Consider the following 26,958-nt stretch of genomic DNA (forward strand, 5'->3'; position numbering starts at 1 on the left):
AATATGGGTGGGGCTTACATAAAATAGTGGGAGTGGCTTACATGGGCGTGGCTCAACTGGGTGTGGTTAGAGTCTGAGGTGAATGCGGGATGGAGAGGGAAGGGGGGGGAGGGATGGAGGGACAGCAGCCCCCGATCCTACCCCACAATAGCAATATGTGTTTTCCAGAGTTTGACAATCAGCAGATAAAGATACTCCAAATACCTGATGTTAGCGTGGATGGTGGAATGCCTAGTTGCTAACAGTCCCGATTTTCCCATGACAATCCCGATTTTGGGACCCTTGTCCCAATCGGAGGCTGTCCCGATTTGGGATTTTGCCTTTTTTGCCTAGGTAAATCGGGAATGTTTGCTTTGCACTTTTGAAGCAGGTGGTTTCAACAAAATGGCAGCCGGCACCCCTAGATTGTTCCACTTGAGTTCAGTGGAGAGAGGAAGGGGGCTCGATCCGTGCAGCCAATTAATCGGCTTCTCTCTTCACAATACTGAAGCCGGGGTTATCTGTCCCTCCCCTCTCCACTGAAACCCCTCCTGTAAATAGTTAAACCCCTCCTGTATATAGTTAACCCCCCTGTATATAGTTACACAGCGCTGGCCGCTCATGGAGTTCCTTCTGCTCTTGTCTCAGTGTAAAGCCCAGGCAGCAATTTAACTTTAATGTACAGGAGGGGGGTTAACTATGTACAGAAGGGGGGTTAACCATATACAGGAGAAGAAGGGTTAACTATATACAAGGGGAGGCGGTTAACTATATACAGGGAGGGGGGTTAACTATATACAGAAGGAGGGGGGTTAACTATATACAGGGGGTTAACTATGTACAGGGGGGATACTATGTACAGGGGGTAACTAGGGGGAGAGGGGTAACTATGTACAGGGGGGTAACTATGGCTCTGCCTGGGACACTGATGTAAGGACTGAGGCTGGGAACACTGGTGTAAGGATGGACTCTGCTGGGGGCACCTGATGCAAGGATGGACTCTGCTGGGGGCACCTGATGCAAGGATGGACTCTGCTGGGGGCACCTGATGCAAGGATGGACTCTGCTGGGGGCACCTGATGCAAGGATGGACTCTGCTGGTGGCACCTGATGCAAGGACGGACTCTGCTAATGGCACCTGATGCAAGGACGGGCTCTGCTGGTGCCACCTGATACGAGGACGGACTCTGCTAATGGCACCTCATGCAAGGATGGGCTCTGTTGGTGGCACCTGATGCAAGGACAGACTCTGCTGGGGACATCTGATGCAAGGATAGACTCTGCTGGGGGCACCTGATGCAAGGACAGACTCTGCTGGGGACCCCTGATGCAAGGATGGAGACTGCTGGGGACCCCTGATGCAAGGATGGACACTGCTGGGGACCCCTGATGCAAGGACGGACTCTGCTGGGGACCCCTGATGCAAGGACGGACTCTGCTGGGGACCCCTGATGCAAGGACGGACTCTGATGGGGGCATCTGATGCAAGGACGGACTCTGATGGGGGCATCTGATGCAAGGATGGACTCTGATGGGGGCATCTGATGCAAGGATGGACTCTGATGGGGGCATCTGATGCAAGGATGGACTCTGATGGGGGCATCTGATGCAAGGATGGACTCTGATGGGGGCATCTGATGCAAGGATGGACTCTGATGGGGGCATCTGATGCAAGGATGGACTCTGATGGGGCCACCTGATGCAAGGATGGACTCTGCTGGGGCCACCTGATGCAAGGATGGACTCTGCTGGGGCCACCTGATGCAAGGAGAGACAGATTCTGTTGGGGACACCTGATGCAAGGAAGGACTCTGCTGGTGACAGGCGACGTGGCTAGTGACACGCTCAGGGAACCCACTGATTCGGCATGATGGTGAGTTGAATGATTTAATTTTATATTACAATGTAATAATAGAAATAATGCACTTCAATCATCTTGACACCATAACAACCATGGTACCGGGATGATTGAAGCACTAATACCAGGTGTTTGGAGTATCTTTATCTGCTGATTGTTAAACTTTCTAGAATACACATATTTCTATTGTTGTGTAGGATCTGGGGTTGCTGTCCCTTCATTCCTCTCTCCTCCTTTCCCTCTCCATAACTCATTCATCTCAGACTCTAACCACACCCCCTTTGAGCCATGCCCATTTAAGTCACATCCACTATTTCACACAAACCACGCCCATTTTTTGCAGCAGCGCGCTTTGCCGTAGTTTTATTTTTTTACTGCATCACGCCTACAAACGCATGACCCGCCCTAATTATAATATGGCTCCGCCTACAGCCCAAAAAGTGTCCCGCAATTTTTTTTTTACAGTGTTGGCAACTATGATACACCAGACTCTAATCCTACAGAATCCCCGACTTTGTGCAATTGTACAAAGTGTGCAAGTGTCAGACATTCCGACAACAAAATCGACGGATTTTGTGCCAAACTTGTCTTGCATACACACGGTTGCACAAAGTTGTCAGAAAATCTGATCGTTCTGAACGAGGTGACATACAACACGTACGGCGGGACCATAAACGGGCCAGTAGCCAATAGCTTTCGTCTCTTAGTTTATTCTGAGCATGTGTGGCACTTTGTCTGTCGGAATTGTCTACACACGATTGGAATTTAAGCGATCGAATTTTGTTGTTGGAAAATTTTAGATCCTGCTCTCAAACTTTGTGTGTCAGAAATTCCGACGGAAAAAGTCCGATGGAGCCCACACACGATCGGATTTTCCGACAACACGATCCGATCGCACATTTTCTGTCGGAAAGTCCAACCGTGTGTACAGGGCATAAGAATTGATACTGGTTTGAAGCCAAAGGATAGTCACACCAGATATTGATTTGATTTAGATTTTTCTTCTGTTCGTCATTTTGTAAATTCATAAAAATAAACAATTACAATATATATTTTTGAAAGCATTCTTATTTTACAGCATTTCTTTATAATATATATATATATGTATAATAAATATAGACTGTACATACATTTAGGGCAAATGTATTTAGATTTACAAATCTATGCCAAATAACGAGAAAGAAAGTGTTAATCTTCTAGAATTTGCCTGTCTGGTCACATGCTGCATTTACTTCCTGCACAGAGAGGGAGCGCAGGATCCAGCTAAAGGCATTGTGTGAACGGGTCAGGACAAAAGACACAGCATTCTACAGAAGGGAAGAAGACAGAACCCAGCAATGTCTGACTTCAAGATCCAGTCTGTTCTCATCACCGGCTCCAGCAGAGGGCTAGGACTGGAATTTGTCCAACAATTCCTGAAGAGCTCAAATCCCCTGGTGAAGATCTTCGCTGCTTGCCGGAATCCAGATGGCCCACAAAGCCAGGTAAATCCCACGAAACGCAAACATTCTGCAAACATTAACCGGCATGTTTAAACAACACAGCGAGTACTGTCTGTGATACGTTTTTTATTTGCACTAATGCCCCATACACACGGTCGGACATTCCGACAACAAAATCCATCAGATTTTTTTCCGACGGATGTTGGCTCAAACTTGTGTTGCATACACACTTTCGCAAAAAGTTGTCAGAAAATCCGATCGTTCTGAACGCGGTGACATAGAACACGTACAACGGGACTATAAATGGGCCAGTAGCCAATAGCTTTGGTCTGGTAATTTATTCTGAGCATGCGTGGCACTTTGTCCATCGGAATTGTCTACACGCGATCGGAATTTACACGATCGGAATTTGTTGTCGGAAAATTTTAGATCCTGCTCTCAAACATTGTGTGTCAGAAATTCCGACGGAAAAGTCCGATTGAGCCCACACACGATCAGATTTTCCGACAACAGTTCTGATCACACATTTTCTGTCAGAAAGTTATTTGCAGCTCCACTGCTGTTCACATTACATGCGATGTCTGTGCGGTGCAATGTCAGCCATACAGGTAGTATGGTTGATATCGCACCGCATTCGCTGCAAACACACACAGGACCCTTTTTTCTGTTTGGACCAGAATCAGATCGCACGTGTGTTCATACATATGCAATCCGATTCATGTCCGAACTGTCAGATCGCAGTGCGATATGCGAGCTGAAATGGGGGTGTCGTTATGGCAGTGTGAACTGCCGTGCATGTCGGGTGTGATGCAGGAACCCGCAGTTGATTCGCAGGGTTCTCGCAACACTATAGTGTGATCCGGCCCTAAGTCCCAGTTCACACTGGTGTGATGCGAGCAAATCAGCAACTCAGTGGTGGTTTCTGCATCGCACCTGAATCACACACTGGTTCACACTGACATCTGTGGGTGTCAGTGTAAAGTTAATGACACCCCCAGATCGGCTTGCAGATCGCAGTGTGAGCTGTCAAATGGTGCAGGAATCGCATCGCATAGCATGCCATCCGATTCCAGGGCAGACCAAAAAAAAGGGGTCCTGCACCATTTTGGTGTGAATGCGATGCAATTTCAGCCATACAGTTTTTGTATGGCTGAATTCGCATTGCATCGCATCGACATCGCATTTGAGCTGCACAGTAATGTGGTACAAATCACATGCAATGTCTTTGATTGCACAAGTGTGAACACAGCCTTAGTGCACATAAAAAAAAAAAAAAAAAAAAAAAAAAAAAGTATCACAAACAGCATGACACTGCTCAAATGTGTTGCAATTGCACTTCAACGCCTACAATTACCTAAGCAAGCATGTTTCAACAAAGAGCAAAGTGCTGACAAATGATCAAACTCTGTCTTTTGTGAATATTTTAAACTAAAGACAGATCTACATTTGTTTATCTCGTTATCTCAAAACGTAACACTTATGCCTGGTACACACAATGAGATTATTGGATGAACGATCGTCTGTTTTTTTTTGTTTTTGTTTTTTGCATGCTATTCTCATATCGAAAATGAAGAGTTTACAAAAGTTACTAAAATTCTCATACGACAGAATAAAAATTTGGAAGTGACGTCATGTGTTGTAGTGTATTTGTGTTGTATTTTGAATGACAACTGTACTGATTAAACAAAAATCGTATCTAAAAAAAATTCGTGCTAGGATCATCTTGAATGAACTGTCATGATCGGCTCTCGAAAGCTGTGTACTAACGATCAGATTATCGTATGACCGATTTGAAAGCATTATTTTCCGTACTATTTTCTGATCATGTTTACGCCCAAAAAGCTGGCCTTACAATTGTAACATTTCAACCATACTGACATAGTAAAAAATTGGAGGTACAGGATGGAAATTTTTTCTCGGTGGAGCAAATTTTTAAACACGAATGTCATTTTCATTCAGTAAATTCCATTTATTTCAAGATCCAATTTTAAAAGCAAAACAAAAGTTTGCATTAAATTGCATTGATAAATGTGCTGAGATTCTTTTGTACAAATGTTTGTATGAAAATCTACCAGTGTATGTCCAACTTGGTCTGTTAAAGTGTTACTAAACCCAGGACCCTGCATTCACTATATCTGGTATCCCACAGTACACGAAACATGGAAATGCAATTATTTAAGTAAATATAAACTACTAAATACCTTTTCTTATCAGCAGTATATAGCAGTCTTGTGACTTGTATCAGTGTCCAGCCAAGCACTAGTTAAAGCTTGGAGAAGAAGTTTTCTGACTATCCCAAGAGACGGCAAGACCCCTGACCCTCTGTCTAGACACTGCTGATCACATGCACCCTCCCAGGAAAAAAAAAACCTCTATAGCGATACACACCAAACTGAGCATGTGCAGCCTGACACCATAGACTCTGTATTATCAGGAAATTATTAGGGGACAGTGGAAGAAGATGAGGATCAGAGAAGACAGACTTTTTGCACAATGCTGAGGATTAACCCCGTAGGTTTCGTAATGAGTATAACAAGCATGCTTTACTGCATATACAGCCTGATTTTACTGTTGTGCATTTAATAACACTTTAAATATACCATTAAAAAGCGTGTTATTAGATCTGTTTGACAATTGTAAAAAAAAAAAAAAAAAAACTGCTAGAAATGTGAGGCTTCCTGTGAGTAACTTCCTGTACTTGCTGCATCTGGACTGTTATCATTGTTCCCTGCTATCTACCTAAATGGGCTACAAAACAACTTTGCTGTTATATAAAAGAGAGGAAGGTGTTATGTATTCCTGACACCGTGCATACCGCAAACTTTTTGAGAAGGGAATGAGGAATATTTATTAACAAAAGGACACACCCTGCCACACCCCGTTAAAGGAGAATTATACAAAAAAAATGATTAGTTAAACCCACAAGTGCTTTTTATTCACACTATTATTCTTTTATACTGGCTTTTGGAATTTACAAATGCAACAACTTAGAAATTTGTATTACTGACCTCTGAACTCTGTTTTACTTTACTCCTGACCCTTGCCCTGTGCATTACATATTACTGACCCCTGCACCCTGTGATATATTCCTGAGCTCTGTTTTACATGCTACTGAACTCTGTGTTACTTACCTATAACCCTTGCACTGTGCATTTCATACTACTGACCTCTGCACTCTGCATTATTTAAACTCAGCATCTGCATTACATGCTTCTAATATCTGAACTCTGTGTTTTGTACTCGTGACCCTTACACTGTGCATTACTTACTACTAACCTCTGCACTCTGCGATACTCCTGAGCTCTGCACTCTTGTGTTCCTTACTCCTGACCTCCATGTTACATGCTACTGACCTCTGAACTCTGTTACTTACCTGTGACCCCCTGCACTGTGCATTAGATCAGCCTTTTTCAACCTGAGTGCCCAGGCACCCTAGGTCTGGCCTTGAGATTTCTTCAGGGGTGCCTTGGCAAAATGCCTAAAAGTGTATCAAAAATTGTATACAAGCCAGCAGGTGGATCAAGCCTGCCTTTCAGTTACGCAATGCCAGGGGCGGACTGACCATACGGGCCAGTAGGGTGCCCCATGACGCACCGCCGTCATCCCTCTATACTTAGGGAAGCAATCAACATTATAGTGAAGCCTGGTCTAATACAGGCGGACTATTTGGTGTGAGCTGGAGCGTGCATGGGGGAGAGGTACACACAGAAGCTCCGCGCTTGTGTTACTCTTGCTGACCATACACATATGGAATTTCATCCGTTTGCAGACCGAATGATTATTCGTCTGTCTAAATTGATTTGCCCATTAACTGATAGTTACTGGTTTACATATTGGCTTCCATGCTCGTAGTGATCGTTTGATAACAATAAAAACATATATAAATTATACAAGACTATTCTTTTTGCTTTGATTATAACATACATTTATACACTTTAGTTGAAACGGTAAAAGTTTTTGCTTCAATCCATCGACATTAGCCAGGCCCACAGTCGAAATTATCGGTAAAGTTGGTTCCACTAATGGCACGAATGTCGAACGTTCTTTCCAAAAACGATCAGTTTTGGCAGAAATTCTATACGTGTATGGCCAGCTTTACTCTTTGAGCTTCGGATCGTAAAAACAAAATCTGATGTGGAAGTAAAAGTGAAAGTTGGTAAAGCTGGTGTTCTGTCAAAAACTGTCCGGCCATCGGATAGTGTCCGCCCCGTACTGCACAGGCGCAGCTCTTGTGCAGTACGGAGGAGAAGGAGACTGCGCACTGAGTCCAGGTGCAAGCCCCACCATCCAAGTGGACATACGGTAGCACATAGTAACATGGCCCCTTGCGGGCTCCCTTCGCTCACCACGCTTCGGGCACAGCCTTGCCACGCTCGGCTATTTTTTATTCTAACTCTATATCCACTTGGATGGTGGGGTTTGAACCTGGAGTCACTGTGCGGGCGCTGTTCATCTTCGGAGACTTTTGGAATCTCCTTGTCCTCCATACTGCACAAGCACAGTACAGCGCGGACACTATCCGATGGGGGACAGTATTCGACACATCACCGGTCTGCACTCTGGATGACCACTATGACTTGCTGACATCCGTGGAAGAGCCGTGAGTGGTAATCATTGTTTATCTGCAGCAAGTCAGTGCTATATTGCCTTCTTTCTCAACCTTTGCACTCAACCTTTGCTTCTGCTCACTGTCTTCGAAGAAAATGAGAGTCCAAAAAAAAACGATCTGCTTTCTGTATGTAGGCACTGAAATGACATGCTGAGGTTGGTGGAGGAGCTGTGATTGTAGCAAACTCTGTTACACCACTTGTACCTACAGCTAAGCCTATAATAAGGCTAACCTGTAGGTATTGCGAATATCTCCTAAACTTGCACAGTTTAGGAGATATTCAGAATACACGCAGCCAATGACCTCACCAGCGCATGCGCTCTGAAGGTCTGGCTTACAGTGCTGCAAACAGTGGCTCCTGCTTGCATGTGCGGGAGTGACGTCATGGCGCTCCCTGCCACTAATGTAGCCAGAGGCTGCGAACCCAGAAGGAAGAATCGGGCAAGATGTCTGTCGTCTCAGTGGTGACGTTGTGGCGCTGGAGGGTGTCTTTCTAAGGTAAGTCTATCATAATGTGCTGGTATGCGATGCATTTTAGTACATCATGACATTGACTTGCAGGGAATTTTATTTTTATTTTTTTTAATCACCTGTACCGCTTTAACCATTGCTTATCTGCTGCAAGGAAATGCTACACTTCTGCTTTCCTCTATCCTTGCATTCAAGCTTATCTAAAGCTAAATTCTTGCCTCTGCTCGCTGTCTCCATTTACTTACACTGAGCATAAAAAGCTGACTTTGCTATATGCTTTCTGACAGAGGCTAGAACCTTCAGGACCCCGGTGCAAGAAACCACGATGGGCCCCCTGACCCCCAGCCTGGGCACTTGACTCCCATTTACGGGTCTTCGTTACAATCCCATACAGGACCCTTTCACATGTTCTGCAGCAGCCCTCCTTCCTGCGAGCTTGGGGGCCCCCCTATGGTGGAGGAATGCACGAGCCTTGGCGCTTGTGGGACCTTGGCAACCCCAGTAGTTCCACCACTGATATCACTAGGACTGTAAATGGTGACAGTAGACAGTGTCACTATGACAGTAAAATTGTCAATATTGCAGTGGACATTGTCAGTAGGGCAGTAGATGGGGTCAGAATTTTTTTATTTTTACCATTTTATTACAATTTTTTTTTATTTTATTTTTTAGGGGCACCGTTGGGATGATTTGATGGGATATTGGAGGTCTAAACAGACCTCTGATGTTTCACCTTTTGAGTCAGAGAAAGGAGATTGAGGACACAGCCCTCAATCTCCATCTCTGCAGCCTCAGCTGCACTGAATGGACAGGAATAGCTCTGTTCAGAGCTTCCACTTCATTCCCACACTGAAGCATAGTAAACTCTTTACTATGTGTCAATTAAGAGTAGATACAGGAGCGATTGGCACTGATCACTCACTGTGTCCATTTAAAAAAAGGAAGGGGGCGATAAATTACTTATTTACTGGGTTCTTCCCCTACTTTCCATCCTGGGGGGGGGGGGCAGGGGAGCACACATGGGCCCAGGTGCAGCAGGACCTGGATAGGAGGGGCAGTGGGGGTCGCATATACAGGAACCAATGACCTCCACTTTCCTCCTGCAGTCGCTGAATGCCGGTGGGAGGGAGTGGCTGGCTTTCAGTGGCTGCAGGATAAATATGGAGCATCAGTTCCTCTATATGCCACCCCGTTGACCCTCCTATGCAGTGGAACAATATGTGACAGGGGAGCATTGGGCCGGGTCGCAATCCCTGTAGTTACGCTTTTGCATGCTGGCTTATGGGGACATACCATGTGTGTGAATTAGTTCAGCTGCTGCCAAAAGGCGGCACACTGCTTTTCTTCTATTGCTGCTTTAAAACATTTGTGGGCAGTGCAATACGTAGGTGGGAGCTGAGTGTGGGTGGGGACTCTGGGGGGGCCCATGATCTCTTATTGCCTATGGGCCCCAGCATCCTTGTTTACCCCCCCTCTGGCCCTTTCCATCAGCACTGGGGTCACATTAGCTGACATATGGAGAGAAATTGAGGGAGAAGAGAAACATTGGAATACTAGTCAGTACAAGTGTGCAAAAGTGTATTTGCTTTGGAAGAATAAATCGCCTCTAACGCTGTGCGTCCTACATGTGGATTTTGCATTGTGTAAAACTATTAGAATAGTTAATTTTTTACATTTTAGAATGAAGTGCCTCAAGACTGTCCATAATTGTAAAGGGTGCCTCCACTGAAAAAAGGTTGCGAAACACTGCATTAGATACTACTGACCTTTGCACACTGCCATACTTCTGTGATACTTACTACTAACCCATGAAACCTTCATACCGCCCTTACATTTTAATGTGGCCTTGTTAGGTTTCTAAAACAAAATCATGCTTTAGATGCAGCCTATTGATATTTGATCTCTTCCCTGCAGTTCAGGTAGATCCTCCTCTACATGGCTCTTTACCTTTTACCTACTATACATTGTTTATTTATACAGACTGAGTGAAGATTCCAAAAAGGCACAGTGTTAATGACTAAGCACAAATTCACAATTGAAACTGTAAGGGCCGGTTCACACAGCGAGCCGCGGCGAGGCGTCTCCGACTTACCTTGCCGCGACTTGCGGGGAGCTCAGCGGCGACTTGCAGAGGACTTCTGCATAGAAGTCAATGCAAGTCGCCCCCGAAGTCGCCCCGAAGTAGTACAGGAACCTTTTTTCTGAGTCGGAGCGACTCGAGTCGCTCCTCTCAGAACGGTTCCATAGTACTGAATGGGGGCGACTTGCGGGAGCGAGGCGAGGCGAGCCGTGTCGCCTCGCCTCGCGTCGCAGTGTGAACCGGCCCTAAAGAAACTACTCCCTTTACAGAGAACTGTATAGACGTTACTCACCCAATGCCTAAAAAAAACACATCAGCAGCATAGACAACCTATAGGATACTGTTTCTTACTATTTATGTTAAAAGGTAACACTACTTGTTTTACTATATTACCAAATGTATTGGGACACCTGCCTTTACACACACACATGAACTTTAATGGCACCCCAGTCTTAGTCCGTAGGGTTCAATATCGAGTTGGCCCACCCTTTACAGCTATAACCACTTCAACTCTTCTGGGAAGGCTTTCCACAAGGTTTAGTGTCTATTGGAATGTTTGTCCATTCTTCCAGAAGTACATTTGTAAGGTCAGACACTGATGTTGGACAAGAAGGCCTGGCTCTCAGTCTCCACTCTAATTCATCCCAAAGGTGTTCTATCGGGTTGAGGTCAGGACGCTGTGCAGGCCAGTCAAGTTCCTCCACCCCAAACTCGCTCATCCATGTCTTTATGGACCTGGCTTTGTGCACTGGTGTGCAGTCATGTTGGAGCAGGAAGGGGCCATCCCCAAACTGTTCCCACAAAGCATGAAACTGTCCAAAATGTCTTGGTATGCTGATGTCTTAAGAGTTCCCTTCACTGAAACTAAGGGGCCAAGCCCAATCCCTGAAAAACAACCCCCCCCCCCACCATGATTTGGACCATTGCACAAAGGGAGGTCCATAAAGACATGGATGAGCCAGAGTCCTGACCTCAACCCGATAGAACACCTTTGGGATGAATTAGAGTGCAGACTGCGAGCCAGGCCTTCTTGTCCAATATCAGTGCCTGACCTCACAAATGCACTTCTGGAAGAATGGTGAAACATTCCCATAGACACACTCCTAAACCTGGTGAACAGCCTTCCCAGAAGAGTTGAGTCTGTTATAGCTGCAAAGGGTGGGCCAACTCAATATTGAACTACAGACTAAGACTGGGATGCCATTAAAGGTATAGTCCAACCAAAGCTTGTTTGGCTGTACTTCTCCTATGGATCACAGGAGTGCAGATCCTTTTGCATGTGACTGAAGTCTTCTCTCTGCTGACATCGGGGATCAGTCCAGGCATCACATCATCCTGACAATGGAAGTCTGGATCCGCCAGGTGCCTGGACTGACACAAGGCTCAGCTTCTCAGCGAGCCACTGAGAGACTGAGCCGGCCGCCCCCTCCACAGCTCAGAGCTCAAATGAGCGAGGAGGGAGCAGAGCAGAGAGCTGTGACATATAGGCTAGAGTTCTCTGCTCAGAGAACAGTCAGAACCGAGCGATCGGCAATGTTCGATCGCCTGGTTCTCAGTGCAGAGGTGCCGGGGGACAGATGCAGCATCCGACTGATGCTGCATCCACCGAGGTAATTATGATTTAAAAAAAAAAGAAAAAATGATTGAAACCCATACTTTTAAAGTCCATGTGTGTGTAAAGGCAGGCATCCCAAGAACTTTGGTAATCTAGTGTATATGTGTTTGCTCTTGCCTGCAGCAGATTGAAGGCAAGATCTCAGACTAAGCAAAGATCAGCGGAGACAACAACAGCACACTAGTGATCAGCAAAAACACTAAAGCCTCGTACACACAATCGGATTTTCCTATGGGAAATGTGTGATGACAGGCTGTTGGCAGAAAATACGACCATGTGTATGCTTCATTAGACAATTGTTGTCGGATTGTCTGTGGACAAATGTTGGATGGCAGGTTTTAAAATTTTCCGCGGACAAATGCCTGTTGTTGGATAAATAAATAAAATTAGACATGCTATCTGCCAATAGAACTTAACCAAAAAGTGCATTCTATGCATCCAAAAATATAGAAAATATAACAAATCAAATCATTATTCAACCAAAAAAATGTCAAAGCAATAACTCCAAGTTCAATAATAAAAAACACGTTATCTCCTCTGATTCCACAACATGACTAGTTGACGAACTGAAACGCGCAAAAAGAAAAGCGCAAATCAACACTCGCCAAACTTCTACTAACATGAAATTAGCAGAAGGAGCCCAAAGGGTGGTGCTAAAGAGCTGAAAAACAACGTAGTACGTTACAACATTTTGTATTTGTTGGCTGACAATTCCTTGCCGTTTGTATGCAACACAAGTTTGGGCCAACGCCCTTTGACCAAAAGTCTACAGTTTTGTTGGCCAACAATCCGATCGTGTGTATGAGCCATAAAGGTCCATGTATAAAGCCGTGATATGACCATACGTCAATGTCAGCAATGTGCTTTACAAATGTTCATTTTGCTCTCATGACTTTTGGGAGTCCAAATCTGGCAGAGCACAATGATGAGGAATAGGGGTTGTAAAGAAATATAAAAGGCGCTATATAAATCCTGTATTATTATAATAACAATAATAATCTATGGGGAGAGCTCTCCTTCTCCTCCAACCACTTATGCCGTTATGGGAGCACTAATGGCAACATCATTATAAGGTCCCATTACTTACCAATTTCGACCACAAAGCAAACCCGTGTGCCACTGCCCACCCAAATGACTAATGCCGCGTACACAAGACCAGACTTTTCGACGGACTAGGTCCGATGGTCTTCCCGACAGACTTTAGGTGGAGTTCCAACCAGACTAGAATAAGGAAGTTCATAGCAGGTAGCCAATAGCTGCCCTAGCGTCAGTTTTCGTCTGTCGGACTAGCATACAGACAAACTGATTTTTCGACCGGACTCGAGTCTGTCGGAAAGATTTGAAACATGTTTTAAATCTAAAGTCCATCTGATTTTTAGACAGCAAAGGTCCGATGAAGCCCACACACAATCGAATTGTCCGGCGGATTCGTTCCGTCAGACCTTTGCTGTTGAAAAAGTCCGGTCGTGTGTACACGGCATAAATCAACAGCACTGGCTAATAACTGGCAGTAAAAATTGTCTGCAGGAACATATGTATCTGGCTTCTGCCCCCAGTACTGCCTGGAATGGCCATGAAATCTCAGCACTTATTTAACCCCTTGCCGCCGAGCGTACGCAGATGTGCGTACTCGGCTTCCGGGGTTATACCGGGATGATGCCCGCACCTGCAGGCATCATCCCGGTACCATTTTTCAGAGCCGGCGATTGGTTTTCCAGCCATAACAACTGATGCGACTAAAAGCCGCTCGGCTGCTATGCCGGAGGAGCGGGAGGGGACGCCCCCCCCTTCCGCCGCTCTTACTGGGGCTCCCGTTCAATCGGGAGCACCGATGCATGATCCGCCGCTTCTGGCGGCTAGGGAGGGACTGGAATGAAACCATAAGTGGCTTCATTCCAGTCTCCTAATTGTAAACACGGAAGCGACGTCATGACGTCACTTCTGGTTTACTCGGCTGCCAATGGCGCCGGATTTAAAAATTATATACAGTATTCAGAATCACCGAAAACGGCAATCTGAATACTTTGAAGTGTAAAGGAGGGATTGGGGGTCTTTTAGACCCCCGATTCCTCCATAAAGAGTACCTGTCACCACCCATTACTGTCAGAAGGAATGTTTACATTCCTTGTGACAGCAATAAAAGTGATCAAATTGTATTATTTTTTTTAAAAAACAATTTATTAATTGTAAAATAAATAAGATTTTTTTTTTAAAGCATTTATTCTCTAGAGTCTCTGCTAAAAAAAATATATATATAATTTTTGGGGGTTCCAAGTAATTTTCTAGCAAAAAATATGGATTTTAACTTGTAAACATCAAATGTCAAAAATAGGCTTAGTCATGAAAGGGATAAAGTAAAGATTACAGATGTCCCCTTACCCAAACTCAATTACAGTGTCAAGGGCCTAATCAAACTTTCAGCAGGCCTGGCCACTGTCACGTAACAGGCAGGGGATGCGCTAATAAATATGCAAATAGCAACCCTTAGAAGTCAATATTTGCATATTTTGCTTGGCAAAGCTTCCGATGGCACTAGGGGGGAACACAAGACTGGAAAGAAAAGATAATTCGGTCAGCTATTAGCCAGCATTGTTTAAATAACCACAGCTGTCACTTGGTTCACACTTCTGTGTGTGGCTGCAAGAATGGCAGCGATTCTCCCACCTGCAGTGAAAATGCCCTGCTCAGTAACAACATGCAAGTGTGGGAACCACAGGGTAATTGGATGGTCAAGATGTCCATGCGATTTCCCTGCGGCCTCGTTTTTAAAAGGTGTATGCACCCTTTTTTTTTTTTTTTTTTGCAGAAATGCAGGCACAGCAACCTATTCATTTGAATGGGCTGCCATGCCCATGCAAACGCGACCCGAAAAAACGCATACCATAGGTGTGAACCTAGCAACTCCCTACTGAGTTCTATTCTAAACCAATAGCCCAAATTTCATACAACCAGAATTGTTAGCAGTCTGATAAAGGAGCCAGAACTCTATATACCATATATGCCATGTTTGTTGTCTTTTTCTGGGTCTGTCCAAGATATTGGACAATGTTTTATTAGGAATATTTGTATGTATGAGATTAAAATTATTTGTTTTCTAGGTACTCAAGAACTTGTCTGAAAAACACCAAAATGTCATCATTGTTCAAATGGGTGAGTTTTATTATGTCATTTTTGTGATCTCTGAGGGTTAGTCAAATTAGTGGGGTTTGTGGTCATATCTAAAACATAACTCATATGTATTTAGTTAAAAAAGGTTAATTTTTTTTCTCATAATTCAGAAAATGTATATCAAATACAAGTATCTTGTAAAATAAAATGCAGTTTATCTAAAGAATGTAGAGTACAAGAAACCTTATTGTCCTAAAATTTCCTAAAACCCGAAGAATGCCACCTTTTGCAAAATGCAACATAATAAATTCACCCATACTGCAAAAAAACAAAAAAGTGCAATGCTCTGGCTCCTACTGATTCTTCTTCCAGCGCAAGTCTAGACCAAGATATGAACCTACCTTCAGCTATGGAGTTGGAGGAATTATCAATGGACTACAAGTGTGGTGACATCACCAGACATAGGCCCCATTGAGAATTACAGCCCATTTGCTGCATTTTTCCACAATTCACTGTGACAAGATTTTCTGCAAGCAAAGCCATGCACAGCCACACCATACAGCATTTCAATTTTGACAGGAGCCAGTTGTGAGAGGTCTCAGTTTAGCATAATAGTTGCTATCTGAGACTTTCTTGGTGTTACAATTACTGATTTAAGTTGGCAAATAGGAACATTTTCTAATTTTAAAAGATCCAATCAGGATGGGTTGTCTATGGAACAATGAAGGAAGTGGGGGACGAAATGGTGAAGCTCACTGAAGATGGACACAATATACACCAGGGGTCTCCAGACCTTATATACAAAGGGCCATTTTACTGTACTTTAGAATTTTAGGGGGGCTGGACTGTGGCCATTGGGAGTAGAAATTGTCTTGGCATCAGTTGGAGTAAACAACGCATCTTTGGAATTAGGGTGGAAATAGTGCCCCATCCTTAATGTCAGTGGGAGGAATAGTGCCCCAGCGTCAGTGTCAGTGGGAGGAATATTGCTTCATCACTGGTGTCAGTTTGAGGAATAGTGCCCAATTGTTGATGTCAGTAGCAGGAATTATGACCCAGTGATGGTATTAGTGGGAGGAAAAGTGCCCTAAGGGCTAGATAAAGGCAAGCAAAAAGCTGCATCTGGGCCAGAGTTTGGAGACCACTGATTTAAACAACATTTTTGGCATAACCTGCCAAATGTTTACCATCATATTTGCCTCAGTAGAAACAACCAGATCTATTGGCCCTGATGGATCAAGATGCTCATCTTTAATGGCGGATTTTGGTTTTGCACATCTGAAATGTTGCAGGGCTCAGACTTTTCTATGAGAGAAGTGTTTGGCCATTCTTTATTCATGTTCTGAGTATAAAAGTGCCCTCATCTCTCACATTTAGGAACCATTATGTTTTTAGAGTTACATTCATGTAGATCTGCCAATTTTACCTTGTGTACCTTTCTGCTGCTCTATAGATGTCACAGATCCTTCAAGTGTCAACGCATCTGTAAAAGAAGTGGAGAAACATCTAAATGGACAACCTCTGGACCTGCTGCTCAACAATGCTGGAGTTCTGACTCACAACAGCCTGGAGTCCCAGACATCTGAGGACATGATGAATGTCTATAACATAAATGTAGTGGGACCAATGTTGGTGACCCAGGTAGAGTTTAAAAAAATTGTCTATTAGCCACTTACTGCTAGTTATTATGAATCACAACCAGTTATGTTAATTTTAAGTAATCCTGCCAGAAACCAGGCAATTCACGCTAAACATATGATTATAAAATCCATAATCAGAGTTTTCCCATTGTGAGGACTGCGTGGAAATTAAACTTATCAGCAGATTCAGAGAAAGGCTGCTAAAGTTATATGTATATATCAGAGCTTAGCCTTGCTCCTTCCATCTAAAGGGTTTTACTGTCAGTTTGGCCAATGTGATCAGCACTCATGCAGACCATGACACTCCCACCACCATGCTTTACTGTAGGCAAGACACACTGTCTTTTGTACTCCTCACCTGGTTGCCGCCACTGGGGAGCTACAGTTCATTGAGGGAACCATGAATGCCAACATGTACTGTGACATACTGAAGCAGAGCACGATCCCCCTCCCTTCAGAGAATGGGCCACAGGGCAGTATTCCAACATAACGACCCCAAACACACCTCCACTGCCTTACTAAAGAAGCTGAGGGTAAAGGTGATGATCTGGCCAAGCATGTCTCCAGACCTAAACCCAATTAAGCATCTGTCGGGCATCCTCAAACGAAAGGTGGAGGAGTGCAAAGTCTCTAACATCCAACGGCTCTGGGATGTCATCATGGAGGAGTGAAAGAGGACTCCAGTGGCAAGCTGTGAAGCTCTGGTAAACTCCATGCCCAAGAGGGTTAAGGCAGTGCTGGAAAATAATGGTGGCCACACAAAATATTGACACTTTGGGCCCAAGTTGGACATTTTCACTTAGGGGTGTACTCACTTTTGTTGCCAGCTGTTTAGACATTAATGAATTATTTTGAGGGGATAGCAAATTAACCCATTATACAAGCTGAACACTCACTACTTTACATTGTAGCAAAGTGTTATTTCTTCAGTGTTGTCACATGAAAAGATATGATAAAATATTTACAAAAATGTGAGGGGTGTACTCACTTTTGTGAAATACTGTAAATATAGAAAATTGCAACTAAAATAACATTTTCAAGTGGAACTAAATGTAAATAATAAAAAAAAAATCGTGAACAGGAAGGCCTTATAATGCAATAGGGACATGTAGTGTTTTTTCTGAAATAAAATGCACTTACTTTCCTGTTCACAATGCTATGAGGAATGTACAAGCTGCTCATGTGCAGCTCCTTTTACATTTTCAGCACAGTGCCACTGTGTGAGAATGAATGACACTTGTGCATGCACAGGAGTGTCATAGTCCTGCAGCAAACAATCAAGATGGCCCAAGACTGGCATGCAGAAGAAGCTGGGGAGAAGATGCCAATGCTAGTGAGGGAACTTGTGGGTGTCCGACTGTTGGCCAATAGGTGAGTATTCTACACCTTTAGTTCTACTTTAAGGAATTTAATTCTAGCTTGTTGGAAGAACCAACCTTCTCATATCTCTGGGTAACTTTGTTGGCAAAACCATACATAAACACCATATTTGGTGGTTTGTCCCCAAAGAATGCTCTTATTTATTATTTTGTGTGGACAGTTCTGGCCGGGAGACTTGTGAGCTCAGATTCCTCAACAGATTTCAGAAGCTACTGGGCAGACTCGAGCCTTCCATACACAGGTTGAATTTTGACTGTCACTTTTCAGATAGACAGTTGGGGGGCCAGCTGTCTGAATACAATAGCTGGCAGGGGAGATTCCTCCATTTGGGCTGTTTAGCGTAAATGGAAAAATCTATGTGTATATGGCTAGCCATAGTCTGCAAGACCCTCTGTGTGATGTTTGTTCCAATTGACACTCCTCATGTTTTTCATTTTTGCATTTTCCATATCATGTGTATGGCCTTTTTGAATAAGGGGTCACACGCTACAGAGCAATTTCGACTTATTTAAAAAACTCGACTGCCATGTAACTGAGGTAAAGCATGTTATATTAATGACAAGGTTACAAAAATAATGATCACTTTATATAAAAGGGCCCTGATTTGATAGGTGCCATTAAAATGTATTTATTGTTCCTGTCCACTTGTTCAGGCATACCACCGACTGATGAAAAGAGCAGAAGGCACTGGGAAGTCAGCTATTGTCCACATCTCCGCATTGCTGGGATCTCTGGAAGATGTTCCTAGTCTATTCAGTCATTTTCCAGTTATTTCTTACCGCTGTAGCAAGGTAAGGGTAGAGCACACTATAGAGTTCTGATGAAGTTTGGTTTATAGCATTAAAATTATAGTTTTTAATGGTTTGCAGAATTCAGTACAATAAGCAACGCTGATTGTTGTGAATTACTGCATTTTGTACAATTGTTTATCTTAATAAATACCACATTTATTATCATTAGGAATAAATGATAAAAAATACAGTGGATATAAACAGTATACACACCCCTGTGAAAATGTCAGGTTTTTGTGATGTAAAAATATGAGACAAAGATAAATAATTTCAGAACTTTTTCCACCAGTTAATGTGATTTATAAACTGTACAATTCAATTGAAAAAAAAAAAAATGAAATCTTTTGGTGGGTAGTAAAAAAACCAAACGAAAATAATGTAGTTAAATAGGTGTATCTTATAACTGGGGATGTAGCTGTGTTCAGAATTAAGCAATCACATTTAAACTCATGTTAAATAGGAGTCAGTACACACCTACCATCATTTAGATCCCTTTCACACTGGGGCAGTTTTCAGGCACTTTAGCGCTAGAAATAGCCTCTGCAAAGCACCTGAAAACCGCCTCCCATTCATTCCAGTCTGTCTTTTCAGACTGGGGCGGTGCGATTGCGGAACATTCTGAAAAGTCCTGCAAGCGGCATCTTTGGGGGATTGGGAGCGATGTATTTAGCGCTCCCAAAACACCCTGCCCTTTGTAATGAATGGGCAGTGCTTTCAAAGCACTGCAAAACGGGAGTTTTTAACCTCTTTTTGGGGTTAAAAGCGCCCCACTAGTGGCTGAAAAGCGGCGCTAAAGTGAGCAGCACTTTAGCGCTAACGGCTGGTGCTTTCAGTGTGAAATCAACCTTAAAGTGCCTCTCATTAACCCCAAATAAAGTTCAGCTGTTATAGTAGGTCTTTCCTGACATTTTGTTAGTCGCATCCTACAGCAAAAGCCATGGTCCGCAGAGAGCTCCCAAAGCATCGGAGGCATCTCATTGTTAAAAGGTATCAGTCAGGAGAAGGGTACAAAGAATTTCCAAGGCATTAGATATACCATGGAACACAGTGAAGACATTCATCAAGTGGAGAAATGATGGCACAACAGTGACATTACCAAGAACTGGACGTCCCTCCAAAATTGATAAAAAGCCAAGAAGAAAACTGGTCAGGGAGGCTGCCAAGAGGCCTACAGCAATATTAACCTCCCTGGCGGTATGATTAGTTCTGGTTTTAGGTGCTGAAAGCGGTACAATTATTTTGCATGGAAATTTGGCGTTTTATATTGTAGTCCTGTAATTCTTAGGAATAACTCTTAAATCTGTTCAAACCAGAGTCTAGCAGACATCCCGGGTATGATAAAGATTATAATATAATAAATAATAATAAAAATGATTCAATAATGTAATCAAATCCAAAAATACTGAAATTTGCTCATTTGCAGAATTGTCACTGTCATTAGATTTAGTGTTTGATGACAAATTTCCCCACAAATCGCTATCGCTCAATTCTGCAAGTGATTATAATTTATCATCGCTGTTTTCTAGTTGGTCTAAAACCACTTTTGACATAAAGGGACACTTTTTGGTTGCTATGGACAATCTCCAAAGAAAAAACAGTATTTATAATATAAAAGTCCATGTAGGGCACTAGGGACAAAGGGGGTGTGTAATTTTTTTATACAGTACTGTAATCTGTAAGATTACAGTACTGTGTGTGTTTTGTGTGTTTTTACTTTTTTGAATTTGTCGCCGATCTCCACTCCCATGCGCCGTAACGTCGCAGGGAACGGAGCTCGGCGGCATTCGGGCACTGTGTGAATCGAGGACAACTCGATCACACAGCGCGGAGGACATTGGTGGATCCAGGGGACAAGGTAAGTAACTTCTCCCTGTGTCCTCCCTGTATCCAGCGATGCGATCCCGAGTCTGGCTCGGGGTTACCGCTTATGGTACTAAAATTCCAACCCAAGCCAGACTCGGGATTACCGCTAGGGAGGTTAAAGGAGCTGCAGGAATATCTGGCAAGTACTGGATGTGTAGTACATGTGACAACAATCTCCTGTATTCTTCATATGTCTGGGCTATGGGGTTGAGGCCTTTTCTTACCAAGAAAAAATCCAAGCCAGGCAAAATTTTGCAAAAAGACATCTGAAGTATCCCAAAACAATGTGGGAAAATGTTTTCTGGTCTGATGAAACCAACGTTGAACTTTTTGGCCTTGATTCCAAAAGATATGATTGGTGCAAAAAGAACACTGCACATCACCAAAAGAACACCATACCCATAGCTGCCACAGTGGTGGCAGCATTAGTCAAGGCAGAGGGAATTATGAACAGTTCCAAATATCACTCAATACTGGCACAAAACCTTCAGGTCTCTGATTGAAAGCAGAACATGAAGAGGAACCTCATCTTTCAGAATGACAATGACTCAAAGCATACTTCCAAATCAACAAAGGAATGGCTTCACCAGAAGAAGATTCAAGTTTTGGAATGGCCCAGCCAGAGCCTAGGCCTGAATCCAATTGAAAATCTGTGGGGTGATCTGAAGAGGGCTGTGCACAGGAGATATCCTCACAATCTGACAGATTTGGAGTGTTTTTGCAAAGAAGAGTGGGCAAATGTGGCCAAGTCAAGATGTGCCATGCTGATAGACTCATACCCAAAAGACTGAGTGCTGAAATAAAATCAAAAGTTGCTTCAACAAAGTATTAGTGTAAGGGTGTGCAGATTTATGCGACCATATAATTTTACTTAACTCCACCTAAAAAGATTTCAGTTTGTTGTTCAACTGAGTTGTACAGTTTATAGGTCACATTAAAGGTGGAAAAAGTTCTGAAATTATTTCTGTCTCATTTTACATCATAGAAACCTGACATTTTGACAGGGGTGTGTAGACTTTTTATATCCACTGTAGAGCTAGAAGACAAAATACTACAGTGCCTGTTACATACCTGGGCAAATCAAATTCAGATGGTATTAAAAGGAAATTCATAAGCAGTTGTTACACCCATATCCCGATGAAGTGGCCAACAAATGCATCACCCTGTCATTTAATTCCTTCCAAGACTGGCGCCTCTGCTGATCTCATTCCAGGTTAGTTTGACTATATCCTGTTGTGTGCCTGCTGCCTCTGATAATGAATACTCACAGAATTTTAAGCGTGACCTTTTGGTGATGTCAGGGATCGTTCTTGAGGGCCCCCTATATCAAGACAGTTGACCACCACTGATTTAGAAAGCATAACTCTCATTCCCCAAGCTCGAACCACAGCATTCAAGTTCTGTAAAGCAGTGTTGGTGAGATTGACAACTGGGTCATTTACAAAAAAACTACTGGGGATGATTTACTAAAGGCTAATAGACTGTGCACTTTTCAAAGTGCAGTTGCTCCAGAGCTTAGTATATGATTTTGAAGCTTCACTTTGCAAAGAATACCCAATCATATCTAAAAGAAATTAGAATTTTTTTTCCCTTGCACGTGATTGGATGATGGCAGTCACCAGGGCTTCCCCCTCATTTACTAAGCTATAGAGCAGGCGTCAATTGCAAGGCCCACGGTCCAAATCTGTCCTTCTAAGCCCTTGTACACACGGTCAGAGATTCCGACGGAATGTGTCCGATTGGACCGGTTTGTCGGATATTCCGACTGTGTGTGGTCTACATCGGACTGTTTCCATCGGAGTATCCAACGTACCAAGTTTTCAAACTTGTTGGTAAAATTTTCAGACAAAATGCTCCGATCGGACATACTCCGATCATGTGTAGAGAATTCCGATCGGACAAAGTGCCACGCATGCTCAGATCAAATTCCTACACCAAATCTATTGGCTACTAGCCTGAACGTAGTCCCCTCGTAACGAAATAACGTCATCACATCGGATTTTCCGACAACTTTGTCCGACCGTGTGTATGCAACAGTTTCGGACAAAATCTGACGGATTTGGTTGTCGGAATCTCCGACCATGTGTACAAGGGCTAAGGCCATTTCATGTGGCTTTTGCACCTCTCCTGCAGCTCCACCACAGCTTCTTCTCAGCAGCAGCTCAATGTAAGTGTGTGTGTGTGTGTGGGGGGGGGTTGCTCTGGACATCTGCTTATAATTATTATGAGAATAATACAATTCTATGCCAGTTTAAAAAGAGGCTAGCACAACACTGGTATTACCCACAAGAAACTATGAAGACGGCTCGGACAGAACATCTTGGCAGAACCATGTTCTGTCCGAGTAGTCTCCAATAAAAATTTCTTGTGGATGATACCAGCGTTGTGCGACCCGCCTTTTCAGAATTGCACCATTTGCTACAGGAGTGTGTGTTTGTTTAATGCAGTTATACACACCACCTAAGATCTCTAAGCCCCTGTACACACGGTCGGAGATTTCCACAACCAAATCCGTCGGATTTTGTCAGTCGGATCTTGTCCGAAACTGTTTCATACACACGGTCGGACAAAGTTGGTGAAAAAATCTGATCTTTCAGAACGTGATGACGTAATTTTGTTACGATGGGACTACATTCAGGCTAGTAGCCAATAGCTTTGATGTAGGAATTTGATCTGAGCATGCGTGGCACTTGGTCCGATCAAAATTCTCTACACATGATCGGAGTATGTCCGATCGGCCCAGTTGGTCGGGAAATATTTCCAACATGTTGGAAAATTGGGTCCGACGGATATTCAGACGGAATAAGTCCGATGCATACCACACACGTTATCCGACGACACTGTCCGATAGGACACATTCCAACGGATTCTCCGACCGTGTGTACAAGGGCTAAGACCAGCTGAGCCCAGTTAAATTTCCCATCCATTTTGCAGTGACCTGAGTTTATCAGTAGCCAGGTACAGAAGCTGCTGCTAGAAATCATCAGATAAAATCCTAGACAAAATGTCAAAGCAACTAAGATTTGAAAAATAAAGTGTAACACAGACTAGAGCCTAGCACATGGGGTTCAATTTGGTACAACATCTGCCGGTTCAATAAAAACTGTCCGACATTCGGCCCGTGAGTATGGCAGCTGGTTTTGTTGGACATGCATGCTGGAAAACCAGATGTAAACCGGCTCCCAATCAGCCAATGGCGAAGAGTGCTGACCATAGTGTGCTAGCCGGGGGGTTGTCCCCCTATCAGAACACAATAGCTCAGCAGGGAAGATCTCTGTACTAACATCGGATTGTTAATACAGTGGCTCTGACCGTTCAACCAACTAGGCTTAAGGGCGGCTATATATGGATCAAGATTTGGCTGGTTCAGCAGGGACCAGATACATTTTAATAAATGTATGGGCAGGCTGGTACAGAAATCAATCAATCAACTTCTGTACAATGGGCCTGTCAGGTTTTCCCAAACGATCAGTGTATTCTGAGGGTAAGAAAGTCTCCTTGCTGTCAGAACACAATAGTACAGCGGGAATGATTCCTCCATCCACATTGAAAAATGATTAATGATTATGGGTAGCTTAACTTGTTTGTTTGTTGGACTCGTACAAAAGACCTAACTCTTAATATGCTTTGTGTTGTTGATTCGTGTAGGCAGCTCTAAACATGCTTTCAAGATGCCAGTCATTGGGGTACAAACAAGATGGCATACTCACAATTGCTATACATCCAGGATGGGTGAAGACAGACATGGGAGGCGATCAGGTAGGTGATAAAGAAATCCTCTATGAAGAGATACAGGTAGGCTGTTAATGCTGACCTCCCCCTGCCAGAATATTACTGGCTTCAATACATTGAGTCACTGAACTGGAACACAGATGTATTCAGCGATGACAGAAACTCAGAGTTGTACGCTTGTTCTAGATCTGCGTGACAAGGCAAATGGCATGATCAGAAAGAGAGGTCAGCAATGGCAGTCTACATATTTCTTTTAGCACAGTCTTCTCATTTGTCATTGTTTTGATTAGTTCATAGTTACATGGTAAGGTTGAATAAAGACACCAGTCCATCCAGTTCAACTTGAGTGAGTTCGGGTGCGTGCGAGTTCCAGTGAGATGAAAAATTTCCAGAAATTCTGAAGCCATGAGAAAAAAACTTTTTTTTTCAGAAAAATTGAAAAAAAAAAAAAAAAAAATCTGTGGAGTAGATTTACAAATGGGTAATTTTGTTACACTGGGAAGGTGAAATGCAGTGTATATAAAAGTACAGCTTATTCAGTACATAAATTAAACTTGCTTTTTTAAATTGTATTTTTTTATTACAAATGAAATAAATGAAATACAAATGAAATAACAAGAGACCATTCCCCCAGGAATAATTGCTGGGGACTCAGGTAGTCCGCCTGCCAATTCTCTACTCCCGGAATGAAGACTGCCAATAGGCATGGAACATTCCTTTGAATGAATGAATGAAATACTTGTATAGCGCACAATGCGAACTGAATCGCCTCATGGTTCACCTCTCTCTGCGCTGAGAGACTCTTGGTGCCCCCTTGGTGATTGATATAGGCCACAGCTGTGGCATTGTTGTTGGATTGGATCCTGACAGGACAATCCCGTAACCTTGAAGTCCAGGCCTTCAGAGCCAGACGCACTGCACAAAATTCTAGGATATTGATGGCCAAGGTTCCTTTGGCTCTTGACCACTGTCCCTGGACAGTTGTCTTTTCTTGTACTGCTCCCCAGCCTGAAAGGCTGGCATCTGTCCTTACCACTTTCCAGATAACAGGTCTGAAGGATTTTCCTTTCAGTAGATTCTGAGTTAATAACTACCAACTGAGGCTTTGGGACACCCTTAGGGACAGCAGCATTGGCAAGTCTAAAGCTTGAATTGTTTTGTTCCAAGTAGACAGGATACTGTTTTTTGCAAAAGTCTTGAATGGAACTTGGCATAGGGAACTGTTTCAAATGAAGCCACCATCTTTCCTAGCAACCTCGTTTAAAGGCAAATGGAGGGATCGCCTTTTGACCTGACCATCTGCACCAGCTCTCTTATGGAGCTGATATTTGCCTGAGGCAAGAACACCTTTTTCTGGAATGTGTCTATGATCAGACCCAAGTACTCCAACCTTTTTATAAGTTTTAAGGAAGATTTCTCTAGGTTGAGAATCCAACCCAAACCTTCCAGGTGGTTGTAATGCGCACACTTTGCTCCAAATGAACCACTGACTGGTCTATTAGCAATAGCTTGTCTAAGTATGCCAAGACTCTTATGCCCTGTGCCCTTAACCTGGCTAGAGGTGGGGCCAGGACTTTTGTAAACACCCAGGGTGCTGTAGCTAACCCAAAGGGCAAGGCTACAAACTGGAAATGCTGCTGTTCTACCTCACCGCAGAAACCTTTGGTGAGCGGGAAATATAGGAACATGCAGATATGCATGCCTGATGTCGATAGAAACCACTGACCTGATCGACTCCATGTGAAAGGAGCTAGGGTCTGACATCTCCATTCGGTTTTGGTACTGTGAAGAGGTTTGAATAAAACCCCAAACCTCTTCTGTGGGTATTTGTATGATCACCCCGAGCCAGTAATCAGTATAGTGCCCTGTTCTGAATTCCCCCTTGCCAGACTTCTGAAAACTGCAGAAGTCTTCCCCCCCCCCCCCACCCCTGGCGAGGGGGAAGCACCTCTTCATAATGAGGCTTTAGGATTCTGCTTTGCAGGTTTCCGGCCCCAGAACTTCTTTTGAGCCTGACTCTGAGGTTTTCCTCTAGAGTCTGACGTCATAGGCCGTCGCTACTGCCTAGAGGTGGAAGCCCCTGGCGCAGGAGAAAGAGCCCATTTAAATGAAGGGTGTTTATACTTTCTTTTGACTGCCAAAAGAGTACTCTTCCCACTAGAAATTGTTTGGATGCATTTGTCCAAATCATCCCCAAATAGCCAATCCCCATGAAAAGGGAACCCAATCAGGAGCGTTTTACATGGTGCTTCAGCTGACCAATTTTTTAATCACAGGATTCTACTCATGTGTACTAGTATAAGCGTAAGGCGGGATGCCTGGTGAATAGAATCTTTAACCAGTTCCCGACCGCCTCCTGTATATATACGTCAGCAGAATGGCACAGCTGG

At 43.6% G+C, this 26,958-nt stretch overlaps 1 protein-coding gene across 1 annotated transcript in view; it reads left to right on the forward strand.

Annotated features, from left to right (window-relative positions):
• Positions 1 to 3,064: 3,064 nt before the first annotated feature.
• The window catches only part of LOC143931066 (C-signal-like), a 29,958-nt gene continuing 6,064 nt past the window's right edge, over positions 3,065 to 26,958 (forward strand). The window contains exons 1-5 of the mRNA XM_077455733.1: positions 3,065 to 3,321; positions 15,153 to 15,204; positions 16,616 to 16,803; positions 18,836 to 18,973; positions 24,485 to 24,595. Coding sequence (XP_077311859.1) covers positions 3,175 to 3,321; positions 15,153 to 15,204; positions 16,616 to 16,803; positions 18,836 to 18,973; positions 24,485 to 24,595 — 636 coding nt within the window. The 5' untranslated portion in view covers positions 3,065 to 3,174. The remainder of the gene's footprint in view (positions 3,322 to 15,152; positions 15,205 to 16,615; positions 16,804 to 18,835; positions 18,974 to 24,484; positions 24,596 to 26,958) is intronic.

This window comes from Lithobates pipiens, unplaced genomic scaffold (genome assembly GCF_037356315.1).
Source record: "Lithobates pipiens isolate NorthernLeopardFrog02 unplaced genomic scaffold, aLitPip1_a1.2 Scaffold_10, whole genome shotgun sequence".
In the NCBI taxonomy this organism is placed as follows: Eukaryota; Metazoa; Chordata; class Amphibia; order Anura; family Ranidae; genus Lithobates; species Lithobates pipiens.